The following is a 12,500-nucleotide window of genomic DNA, read 5'->3' as shown; positions in this document are numbered from 1 at the left end:
GTATTATCACTATATAAAGGCTGGTTAAATACTATGCTAAGAATCAGAAGAGGTCACGGAATCTTATAAATAATCTACCCCTATTTATGTCTTATACTGTAAAAGGATGGGTACATTGCACTTCCCCTTTATTACATGTTGATTCATTATCATCGCTTGCATTTTTAGGAGTCAGGAAGGCAGAGTCAATATTTTTTAAAAAGCAAAGTTTATATCAGAACTGAGTTTAACAGTCTTATTTATTATTCATGCATTCATTTATTCCAACAAATATTCATTGAGGACCAACACAGAGCAGATGAGATATGAGGGTTGAATAGGCGGTAACTAGATGAAATCCATGTGATGGAGGTGGAGTAGGGGCCGGGAGGAGCCCGGCACACAGAGAAAGCCGCAAATGCTCAGGCTGTGTCCAGTCCTTCCATAGAGGAGGAGTTGGCCAACAGAACCTCATGACGAGCAGTCAGCACCAGCAGCAGGTGCTGGTGTGGGATGCTGAGGGAGGAAGAAGCCAGCCAGGAAATTACAACCCACCCACAGACTCAGGCACAAGCAGGGGTGCAGTGAGAACCCACTGAGCAGGCTCCCTCTACACGGCCACCGGGGAAGGGTCTGGGATAGACCAGGCTGTGTGTTCTCAGCTGGCAGAGCTCCTGGCCACAGGGCACTATGAACCCGGCCACCACTGCAGCTTCCGTCATCCCAGCCCAAGACAGTGTGCAGGCAGCAGGGTGAAGACTAAGGAGCATGAGGTCAAAGGTCCTGGCTCAGCCACACAATGTCTGAGTGACTTGGGACAAGTTATTTCCAATGGGCAAGATTCCCCATCTAGCTGATTGTGATAACAGCACCGGCCTGAGACTATGGCCGCGGTGAGTAAACAAGAGATCCTGGCACTGTGAATGCGAGCTGTACTCTCCAGTCAGTCAACAAATACCTATTTTGCACCTTGGACATGCAGGGTAAGATACTGTAGGGATTACAGGGATGAGGACATGGGAAGATGGGAATGAATCACGATTTCTCAGTCTCAAGGAAAAGCTGGCAATCTTTAAGAATCCTGACTATATTCAATATCCTGTAGTAACCTATAATGAAAAAGAATCTGAAAAGGAATACATGTATGCATATGTATGACTGAAACATTATGCTGTATACCAAAAATTGACACAACATTGCAAACTGACTATACTTCAATAAAAAAGAATGCCAGAAAAAAAAAACTGCTGTAATTTAATAGCCATTGCCAGTACCAGGGGGTGATTCTTTCCTTGGACACAGCATGATAACATCTTAGACCAGGAGGTGAATCCTTCTCCTTCCAAAGAGGGCTTATATTTTAAAAATCAATATTGTAAATTATTTATATATTAATAACACGCTATGTTAATAAATTGTAAAATGCCTCTGGTTTGTCGCTCCTTTTCAGTACTTTTGTCCTCTCTCTGTTCATAATGGCATATTAGTGACCCTCCCAAATGAGTCACTCAAATGATAATGTTAATGCAGTCGTGCAAAGATATAGCAATGTCTCTCTGGAGGAAAATTTATCTGGTACAGCTACACGCAATAATATTGATGAATCTCAGAAATACAATGTTAGATAAAGGAGCCAGACATAAAGGTGTGCATACTGTACATGATTCCATTCGTATGAGGAACAAAAGCAGGCACAACTAATCGATGGAGAGTGATGATCCTTGGAACAGGGGAGAAGATGTAGTAATTAGAAGTGGGCACAAGGGGGCTTCTGAGGTTCAGGTAATATTCTGTGTGCTGGTTACATGGCTGTGCTCAGTTCCTGAAATCCTGAAATTCACTGAATTATACACTTACATGTATGTCATAAAATTTTTCATATGAAAGTTTAACAATTATTCTATTTTTAATTTCAGCACTCAGCTCTCCCTAGAAAAGCATTCGCTTTTTTTTTTTTTATCTTTTTAAAGCTACATTTAGTGAACCAAACCTCTACAAAAAAACTCTCCTATACAAATGATGCCTTAGATTTGATGCTACCTGGAATTCACAGAGCTGACTTAGAAGATTAACTGCATAAGTATATAATTTTAGTTCTGGGAAGAGTATCAGAGCAGTTTGTTTCTGGAAAGGAATTCAGAATTTACCTAGCCTCAGACCCTCATTCTACAGCTAGAGAAAGAGGCCCAGCATACTCTTGGGGATGGGTCATGGTCATTTGGCTGTTTGATGGGACTCCTACTCTTTCTACCAGGCCACAATGCTAGCCTCCTGAGAATTTATCTCCTTAGAAGTAAACTGTTTTGAGTCCATCAGGTGAAATGAATCAACCAACTCAAAATGCTATTATAGAATTTTCAAAATTTCTGCAAACTCATTCTTGAGCTTTGCCAACTCCTAGGGCGAGGCCTGAGTGGTATGTAAGATATGGTCAAAGTTAAATTAGTCATGGTGCACAGTGACCAGTTAATATGTGCTGTGACTTGGGCCTCTGATCAAAATAAACCATGCCTTTCCGCTGAAGAGAGCTTGTACTCAACCCTGAGATGACAGCAGGAAAGGCTAGAATGAAGGGTGATTACAGTAAGTAGCTTGAAAAGAGAATATGGATCAGGAAGAACTTACTACAGACCTGGCACCACTGAAAAGACTGCTTTCCATTGTCAAGCCTGGAATATGTATCTTCAAAGCTGAACATATATTTCCTAATAAGAGAAGAAGTTTTATGATATATTTAAAATAGTGCAGCTCCTACTGCCTTCTGCATAAACTAGAGAACATCCTGCTAGGTCATGAGATTTCTGGGGTCACTGATCAAAGAGGGAAATCTGTGGATTTTGAAACCCTTATTCATTATATATAAGTCATTTTTATCTTTTTCAGCTGGAACTTCTCTTCATCTTCTGGTGCAAATTGGATTAGTTCAATGCCATGTAGGTCATCAACAAAGATGACTTTAATAGCCACTGGTTCTTAGCAAAATATCAAGGTGCTGAGGATGGCTGGGGAGATAACATCAACCGCAAAGAAAAATATGTGCTAGCATTTAAACAGTAAAAGCTAGACCTTGACACTAGATAACCACTCATTAAAGATTATCCCAGATTCATCTCCTATGCTTGCAGACTCTGATGTAAATGGCAACCCCTAGGGTTGAACAGTACATAAGCCACATAACTGACTACCATGGCCCTGCCTATACTACTCCAAGAAATTGTTCTAGATCTCTTCAATTTCATTAAATAGTGTAAGTATCATATTTTTAAAAACGCATGTCATCAGTGCAAACTTGAATGGCAATAAATCTAACTTATCTAGATACAGAATAGTTAAAGAGAAGTATGGTTAAAAAGGAGGGAAATAATACCACTGTAGAGCAGGCAAGGATGAGGGTCATTATCTGCTACCACAGGTTAACTAGTGTAATCTGATTACACCATGGCTGCTATAATGCATGCAATGATCAGTATTTTTGACCCGAGTAACAAGAGATTCCCTAAATCTTCTAGAAAACTTTATGCCTTTGAGATACTTACATTGAGTCATCAGTGTTGGCTAATAAGACCAGTACAAGGGGAAATAATAAAGGGCGGTACTGAAGAGGTTCTCAGTATGGATAAAGTAAGAACCAAAAAGTGAAAAAGCAATTGACTTTGATCAATCAACTGTCAAAGAAGTCAGAATCTTAGGGTTTTTTGGGGTTTTTTTTAGAGTCTCTGGTTACATTTTTAACTACTTTAAATAGGAAACTATTTGTAAAAGTATAATCAAATTTCAATTTGAACTCTACTAAAAGATCCTGATATAGAAAATATCTCTAAAACTTTTCTTCAGTGTTTCAAGAATATGTTGGGTTAGGTTATTTAGGTCAAACCTTTTGCTGAAGACAATTAAAAATCATGAATAAAATATTAAAAGCATTTTCTTAAATGTATCAGACTGATGACAATATAGAAAAGAATCACCAGGCCAAAGGTGAAGCTAAAGCAGGAACTGAGGGAAGTAATATAAGGGAAGGAGCCACTGATGCCTGAGGGTATGGGCCTAATGAAGCAAACCTGAGCTCCATTTGTGAATACAAAGTACAAAAGTACGGTTCAGAGATGTGGAGAAAAGAAATACAAGATCTAACATACACTTAAACAAAATTCAAAAGGAGAGAATGAGGAAGAGTCAATGTTTGAAATTATAATGACTGAATGACCCCAAACTGGTAAAAACGAAAACAGAAAAACCTATCCACAGATCCAAGAAGCCCAAAGAACCTCCAAAAGAAAAAAAAGAGATTTACACCTAGACACAAAATAGTGAAACTGAAGAAAACCAAAGACACAGAGAAAAAACTTGAAAGTAGCCAGAGAAAACAAGAGTTAACCTTCAAAGGAACATCTGTTAGGTTGGCAGCTATCTTCTCAGAAGCAACAATGGAAACCAGAAGGCAAACAAAACCTGTGATATTGTTTACTACTTGCAAATCCTCACTGAAATAAATCCTAAAAGATATATTCAGGCAAAAGATGTAAGATCTAAGATGCAATAAGGAATGAAGAACAAAGAAAGTGGTCTGTATGTGACCAGACCCATCCCTAACATTTGTAATATACTGGTCAAGAATTAGAAAGGAGGTCCAGTTTGCCTTTATTCTTCACTAAAGGCTCTATCTCAAACTACAAGAGGCTTTGTGCACGTGGATGTAGACACCCCAGTCCACAGATCCAAACCCCCCTCTCTCCTTCAAGCAGCTACCCTTGGTCATCCCTTAGGTCTAGAGGTATGTACACCTGCAGCATGGCTTAGCCTGAGGAAGAGGACTGCTCAGGTCCTGAAAATAGGCACAGAATGTTTGGATAGGGAATTCCAGACTCCTGGGTTACCAGAGCATGATCTAGAAGCAAGGGTTGGGGAGGAGGGAAGCAGGTTCAACATGGGCATGCCTTCTTTGTATCAAAAAGTTCTCATCCTTTGGAGAGAGGTATGACTAGTGAAGGGCCAGAGAGGGGATATCTAAGGCATGAGACACAGGCCAGAGGTCCCAGTTACCCAGAGCTAAGTGTGGCACTATATACTGATAAATCCAAATGAACTTTGACTATACAAAACATTAATAATTTCTTGCAAGGATAAGTGAAACATGATAGAATAAAAATATGGCAACTAAGGGGTGGGGTATAGCTCAGCAGTAGAGTGCATGCCTAGCATGTATGAGTTCCTGGGTTCAATCCTCAGTACCTCCATTAAAAATAAATAAATAAATAAACCTCATTACCTCCACCTCCCCCCAAAAACAAACAACAAAACGTGGCAACTACATTGAATGTATCAACTAGGAGATGAAAAAATGAAATTAAAAAATTAAAGTCTTCCACGGTCCTTATATTATCCTAGATGAGACTAAAGGTATTGATTATCTTCAGACATTGAAAAGCTGAGTAGATGCTATAATTTCTATAGCAGCTACTGAAAAAATAGAAGTAGGGTATATAATTCTTTAACTAGTAGAGCAGGGAAAATGATTTTTAGAATACTTAGTCATTCTGAAAGAAGGCAAGAAAGAGGAGAAAAAGAAACAAAAAATGGTGAGAAGAAAAAGAGGACGGTGAATTTAAACACACATACAAATCAATGATTCATTAAATATAAATGAACTAAATGATTCAATTAAAAGGCAAAGATTTTCAGACTGAAAAATAACACAAAATGCAACTATATGCTACTTCTATGGATACAACTAGAACATAATGATACAGAAAGTTTGAAAATAAAAAGATAGAAAAGATATGCAATGCTAATACAATGAAAAGAAAATTAGTATGTTTCCACTAATATCAGACAAATTATACTTTAAAGCAAAAAGCATTACCTATAAATAAAATGGTTCATTCATAAAAGGTTCAATTCAATAGGAAGACTAAACAAATTTACATGCAACTAATAGAACGCAACTAATAACATAGTCTCAAAATACACAAAGCAGTGTTTTTGACAGAATATAAGTAGAAACAGAACAAATTCACAATCACACTGAGAGATATTCACATCTCTATCAGCAATTGATAAAATTCAAAGAAAGTCACTAAGGATATAGAATATTTGAATGACACATTTAACCGACCTGACTTAAAGACCACCTATGAACCCTCCAGAATACATAACCTTTTCAATTATACATAGAATATTTTTGAAAGCCAACCAGGCCATAAAAGAAGTCTCAAAAACATTTTTCAGATTTAGAAAAAAGAAAAGGAACATGTTCTCTGACCACAACACAATTAAGCTATAATAAAAAGTTAAACTGTTATCTAATAAATATTTTGGGGTCAAGAAGTCATAACATATATTAGAAAATATCTGACTGGATCAATAATAAAAACATTACATATCAAAACATACGGGATAGAGCTAAAGATCTTTAGAGTGCAATTTACATTTAAAATGTACATATTTTAAAAAGAGAAAGGCTTAAAATTAATAAGTTAAGCTCCTCAAGAAGTTTGAAAAACTTAAACATTAACCTTCACCGTCCAGGGTGACCCATCCATCTCCCATTTGGAAACCATCCTACACACAAAATAAACCCAAAGAAGGAAAAGAAAGGAAATAATAAAAATAAAAGCATAAAATAATGGCATAAAAGACATAAAATAAAGGTTATTAACAAAGTGAAGGCTGTTCCTTAGAAAGATAATTCTGGCAAAATTAAAAGAGGGAGGGGGGAAAGAGAGAGAACGAGTGTAAGCAAATAACCAACAGGAAAAATTTAAAAAGCAGCATAACTGAAAACGGTATAAACATAAAAGATAAAAGGATCTTAGGACAACTTTATTCAATAATTTAAAGAATCTAGATGAAAATGGGCAAATCCCTAGGGAAGAAAATATAACTTACCAAGAAGGAATCAAAAAGAAATAATAAACCTGAATAGACATATGACCATTAAAAGTCTTAAAATTTTCCCGACAAAGAACACTCCAGGCCCAGATGTTTTCACGGGAATTCCAACCTCACAAAACCTCAAAGAACAAAGAAAAAGAGCACAGCCTAAGTCATCCTCACCAGGCTAGGAGACCCTGCTGCCAAAACCTGACAAGGAAAGGCCTCCCATTTTTACCCGTTTATAAATCAAATGAGACTATTTGCAGAATTCTCTGGAATGCTCACAAAAATCTCTAGCAGCAATTTCAAATCTGGTAAACTGGGGTAATGTGAATAAATATAGGACAAAAGGAACCATTCCAAACTTCAGCAACAAAATTTTTTTGAAGATAAAGTCACCAAGAACTAAAGCCAGCCTGCAACGCTGCAGTAGGAGAAATGGGCATCCCGAATTCAAAAAAAAAACCCAAAACCAAAAAAACCCATGTCCTAAAGAGAACAGAAACTGAGTTGACTGTTAAGTGCTGAATATGAACTTCAAAACGGCAGCTTTGGGTATCATTTGTCATAGCACAAAGTCAAGTCAATGGTGAACTATACAGCACGATTGTAATATGAAGCTTTCACGTCTCTAGAAGCAAATGACAGGAAAATGATTTGCTTGGTCTTTACAGGGTAAAATGACTATCTTATTAGGCATCAAGTGCTTTCTAATCAGAGGAAAAAAGGAAGCTTTATTCACTAAAACAAGTGGATCAATATCAGATATGTAAGATTAGAAATAAATTATGCACTTAAAGTAAACAAATACAAAACCTTGTCAAAGGTGTTAATATTTTTCAACCCCCTTACTCATCTCCAAATTTCTCCACTATCCCACCTGCAATCTACCATCCATCCTCTTGATTACCCATGTGTGAATTACCCAAGGCAAAGCGAAAGCCCACTTTCTCTCTCTCCACTCCTCAGGCTGCTCCCCTAAGACTCACAGTAAGTATGTTCAACACACAGACAGAATAGCAGAGTACAAGAGCATGCATGGGAGGTCATCTGCCTGCCTTCAAATCCCAGCTCCACCACCTACACTGTAACCTTGGCCTGTTCCTGGACCTAAATTTTTCATCTGAAAAAATGGAGGTAACAATAGGATCTACCTCATAGGATTCTGTAGGGATGAAATGATGTAAGATAATGAAGGTCTTAGTATAGACAAGAAGTGTTAGCAATTATTACAAGCATAATTAGAAAACAGTTTTATAGTTTGCTCCAGTACTAAAGGTAAATAGATTTCATATTATTTCTTGCATTCATTCATCTAGTTTATAAGTATTTATTGAGGTTCTATTATATACAAGGTACTATGCTATGGACTCAAGAGACTATTATAAATAAGACAGATATTGCCATCATCAAAAAGTCTACAAACAGTAAATGCTGGAGAGGGTGTGGAGTAAAGGGAACCCTCCTACACTGTTGGTGGGAAAGTAAACTGGCACAGCCACTATGGAGAACAGTATGGAGTTTCCTTAAAAACTAAAAATAGACTTACCATATGATCCAGCAATCCCACTCCTGGGCATATATCCAGAGAAAACTCATACTTTGAAAAGATACACACACCTCAATGTTCATAGCAGCACTATTTACAACAGCCAAGACATGGAAGCAACCTACATGTCCATCAACAGATGACTGGAGAAAGAAGTGCTATATATACAATGGAATATTACTCAGCCATAAAAAAGAATCAAATAATGCCATCTGCAGCAACATGGATGGACCTAAGGATTATCATACTAAGTGAACTAATTCAGAAAGAAAAATACAAATATCTTATGGTATCACTTATATGGGGAATCTAAAAAAATGATACAAATGAACTTATTTACAAAACAGAACAGATACGCAGACATAGAAAACAAACTTTTGGCTACCAAAGGAGAAAAGGGGTTGAGGGTGGGGAGGGAAAAAAAAAAGACCTATCTATCCTCCCTTGGGGGCTTACAGCCACTACTTAGATTCACTGGTCATTGATGTGGCCAAATAAATGGTGATTTTTTTTTTTTTAACTTTAAAGACACTTTCTCTTCATAGTCCATGAGACTCAGCTTGGCCTAAAAACAAAGCACCAGAAAATAATATCCTCTCCTATACAGAGTTGGTCTCCACCTCACCCCAACCCCCGCAGCATGCAACTCCACCCACAGTAGGCACTCAAAACAGATTTTTAAAATTTATTTCATCTGGAATCTCTTCCTGCACAATAATTCTATCAATATGTAGAGAAATAGGAGACTTCTTAAAAGTATCCTCAAGGTGTTGATCTGCCCTGAGGGGATGGAAGCAGGGATGGGGCAGAAGCACACAGTTTGAACCCTCAGGAGATCACATTTGAGAGGAAGTGAGGTACTAAGGAAAGCAAACCACTCACCAGTCTTCTGTGTCCTCCCTTGCTTTTTCCTGCTTCAAGTCCCAGCTTGGCCGTTTACTACCTGTGTGACTCTGCTCTGGTATTCTAACCTTGTTTCTAACAGTCACTTTATAGCATTTATTATAACTATGTGTATTATTTATCATCTAAATTATAATAGGATGATTATAATTTAAATTAATTATAATAAATATTTGCATCAGTTACAAGATTTTTATTATTTATACCAGTGAAGTCCCAGAAATAATCACTATTTATGAGCCTCAGAGGAAACAGGAAGTATAAGTCAGTAGTGGCTTCAGAATTTCTATGTAGAATGGAGTTAGGAGCAGAAATCTGGCTGGGAGGAGCCTTTGGAAGCTGCATGCACACAGCACTTTAGGTAAGAGAGAGAGCAATTCAGTGGTCCATTTCAAAACATGAGAACTGCTACTGCAGATAGGGAAGCCAGTCCAGGAAAGAGGAAAGGGGAAAACAGTGAAACAAAATCCCAAAGAGTTCTACGTAAATGATCGTTCTTCTTCTCCAGATTTTACTGCACCATGTAATTTCAAAATCTGTACCCACCACTGAAAGTTATTCAAAAACAATTGGATTACCAAGAAGAAATAGGTCAACAATAGAATTCCCAAGGAAAAGAAAAGGTCTGAAGAAGAGAAGGCTCCAAGTGGGAGTCAGGAGTGAAAAAACAAACAAAAAAGAAGACAGTGGTTAAGGAGATAAGGGTTTGAAATGAAGGGGGGAAAGGAAAAAAAAAAACCCAAAAATGTTCATCATTTCTACAACATTATCATACAGAAATAGACTCACTCACCTGATAGGAAGTTTAGAAGAAAAGATGGAGAAACTGCACAAATCTGAAAATGCAAGAAAGATAATTAGATCAGCGGAAACTGGGCCTTCTTGGCACCATAACGCTTCAATACCGCGGTCGGCACATCAGCTAAGGCTCTACAGACCCCCTGCTGTCTACCAAGGCTTGAACTTGGCAGCAGAGTTACAAAAGAAATGGAGGAAGTAAACCATGTTCTTCAGGAACTTATTATAAACTGGAAGATCAGCCCAAAGCCAGTTTGGGGCTGACCTTGTTAATGTTTTAATAGCAGGAATTACTCTGTAGTCTCAGGTTTCATTAACCGCATCATAGTGGCACTGGACAATGAAGTGACAGGACCAGAGGTGGGGTGGTCCCTTCTAGAGATCATGCTTTGTTAGCGATTTCTTCAGTTTTTGTGACTTAACTTCCCTAGAACCTCAAGTCCTTGATATCAAGGATTGGATCATTCATGTCTCTTGTGCCCCCAAAGCCAGAAGCAGAATTCTTTCTCCACACAGGGGCTAAATAAATAACTCTTTATTGATTGCTGAGTTTGGCTCAGAGTTGAAAGCAGGTGGCAGAGTCACTGGCAATGACCTGAGTGAGGGACAAGGCAGATGCATGCTGGGAAAAGGAAATCATGTGCCCACCTAGGGAAGAGAGCACTGTTGACAACCTGACTTGTATCTTTCACAATATTCCATTGTGCTTTACTTCAAAACCAAAACATCGGTACAGCTATTAGCTCCAAGATGACAGTCACTTCACACCATGGTATCTCCTCATGTGAAATACAGACATAATGATTTTCAAATCAAGATTTGCAAGAGGTAACAATCTAGAGGGTGTTCTTGGAACCAACTGACCTACTCTTGGTTTAAGTCAAAAGACTGTTAAGACAGAAGTTCAATGCTCAAGGAGGATCCGGAATATGAATTCAAAGAGGAAATAAGGAGTCGCTGTGAGTTTCTATTAATCATATGTTCTTTAAGAGGAAAAAAAAGGAGTAGTTCTTAAGAAAGCCCAATATGTCAGGAAGACTTCATTAAGCAATGTTTAAAGAAGACAAAAATGAAAGCCAAGCATGCTGTCCTGTCCTAGGATGAACAAATTACAAACACATGTACCAATGCTCAACGTGGAATGAAAGCAGGATTAACAACTGAAAAACATTTAAAAAATCAAACAGAGACAAAGCGATTGTGACTTGAGTATGGAAATGATTTCACTTCATATTTGTGCAAATGAGAATTTTCTACATAGTGGTTTTTGATGAAATTTCACAACTCAAGTACATTGCCTCTTCCAAAACCTTATGGATAACCACAATAAAGCATGCTAAATGGTTTCTGGTAACCCAGTTTATTAATAAGCAACATGAGGCTCTCTTTACTCTTTCGGAACACTTTCAGGTAGAAAAACAGCGCCAGGAACAGTGAAATTGGTTTTGCCCACTGGATGAAAAAATTGTTAAGCCTAATAATACCCAAAGCTGGAGAGCACGTGGGGAAATGAACTCTTGCATACGCCACTGATGGAAGTTTGAGAGTAGTTTAGCTATGTTTTGAATGTTTAAATGTGCATTATCTTTTGATCCAGAAATTCTAATTCCAGAGGTCGTCCCTACAGAAGTATTGACACACATACGCAAAAATATACAAACAAATACTGCCATTGCAGCTTTGTGTGAGGGGGGAAGAAAGCCCAAGTATCCATCAGTAGATGAATAGCTAAATAAATGATGGCCCATCCAGATTATGGAATATTAGTTATGCTCTAAAAATGAAGTTGATCTATATGCACTGACATATAGATTGTCAATACATGTAAGTCAAGTGAATATAGTATAGAACTCTTGATAATATATATATACTAGGATATGTTAAGAAACAAGCGAAGCTATATATACGTATGCTAATTTATATAGTGACAAGTGTGAGTGCACACGAACCAGCCTGGAAGCAAACCCACCAAGCCTCCACAGAGAGGCGTGGGATGAGGCGAAGGCCAAAGCCCAAGCGACCACCAGCACGTATTAGTGTACTACTTATGTTTCTCCTAGCAAAGAAAAGCAGAACAGAGGGAGGCTGGGCCAAGCCATCCAGGTTCTCCAAACAGGACTCATAAATCAAACTCAGAGGGAGGCTGACTAGGAGGTAATGCCATCACTTGCTCAGCTGGACACCATCTCCCCTGGCCCTGCTCTAACACAATTAGAAAGGCCCCACTGGGAGCACAAAGACTTCTGGTCTCAGAGCCAAGAAACCAAGCTTCCCAGCCAGGGAGCAAGAACCCACTGGAGCAAGCTGTGGAGAAGAATGTCAAAAGCAATGATGTGAAAATGGCTGATGGGCACAGAGGCCTAACCTTAATGAAAGAACTGCACATCTCTCAGCCTCT

General features: G+C 38.2%; 1 protein-coding gene across 6 annotated transcripts in view; it reads right to left on the bottom strand.

Moving 5' to 3' along the window:
• The window catches only part of ADGRG2 (adhesion G protein-coupled receptor G2), a 120,910-nt gene that overhangs the window by 69,959 nt on the left and 38,451 nt on the right, over window positions 1-12,500 (bottom strand). For 4 of the 6 annotated variants that reach the window (XM_032475046.1, XM_032475050.1, XM_032475047.1 and 1 more), the window contains exons 2-3: window positions 10,098-10,140; window positions 2,612-2,684 (exon numbers count right to left, since the gene is read on the bottom strand). In XM_032475046.1, the coding sequence (XP_032330937.1) occupies window positions 2,612-2,640 (29 nt within the window). In that variant the 5' untranslated portion in view covers window positions 2,641-2,684; window positions 10,098-10,140. The remainder of the gene's footprint in view (window positions 1-2,611; window positions 2,685-10,097; window positions 10,141-12,500) is intronic. The other 2 variants (XM_032475048.1, XM_032475049.1) reach the window with 1 other exon arrangement.

Source organism: Camelus ferus, chromosome X (assembly GCF_009834535.1).
Source record: "Camelus ferus isolate YT-003-E chromosome X, BCGSAC_Cfer_1.0, whole genome shotgun sequence".
NCBI classification, from domain to species: domain Eukaryota; kingdom Metazoa; phylum Chordata; class Mammalia; order Artiodactyla; family Camelidae; genus Camelus; species Camelus ferus.
Note: the sequence above shows the minus strand (reverse complement) of the source record. Positions and strands in the feature narration are given on the sequence as shown.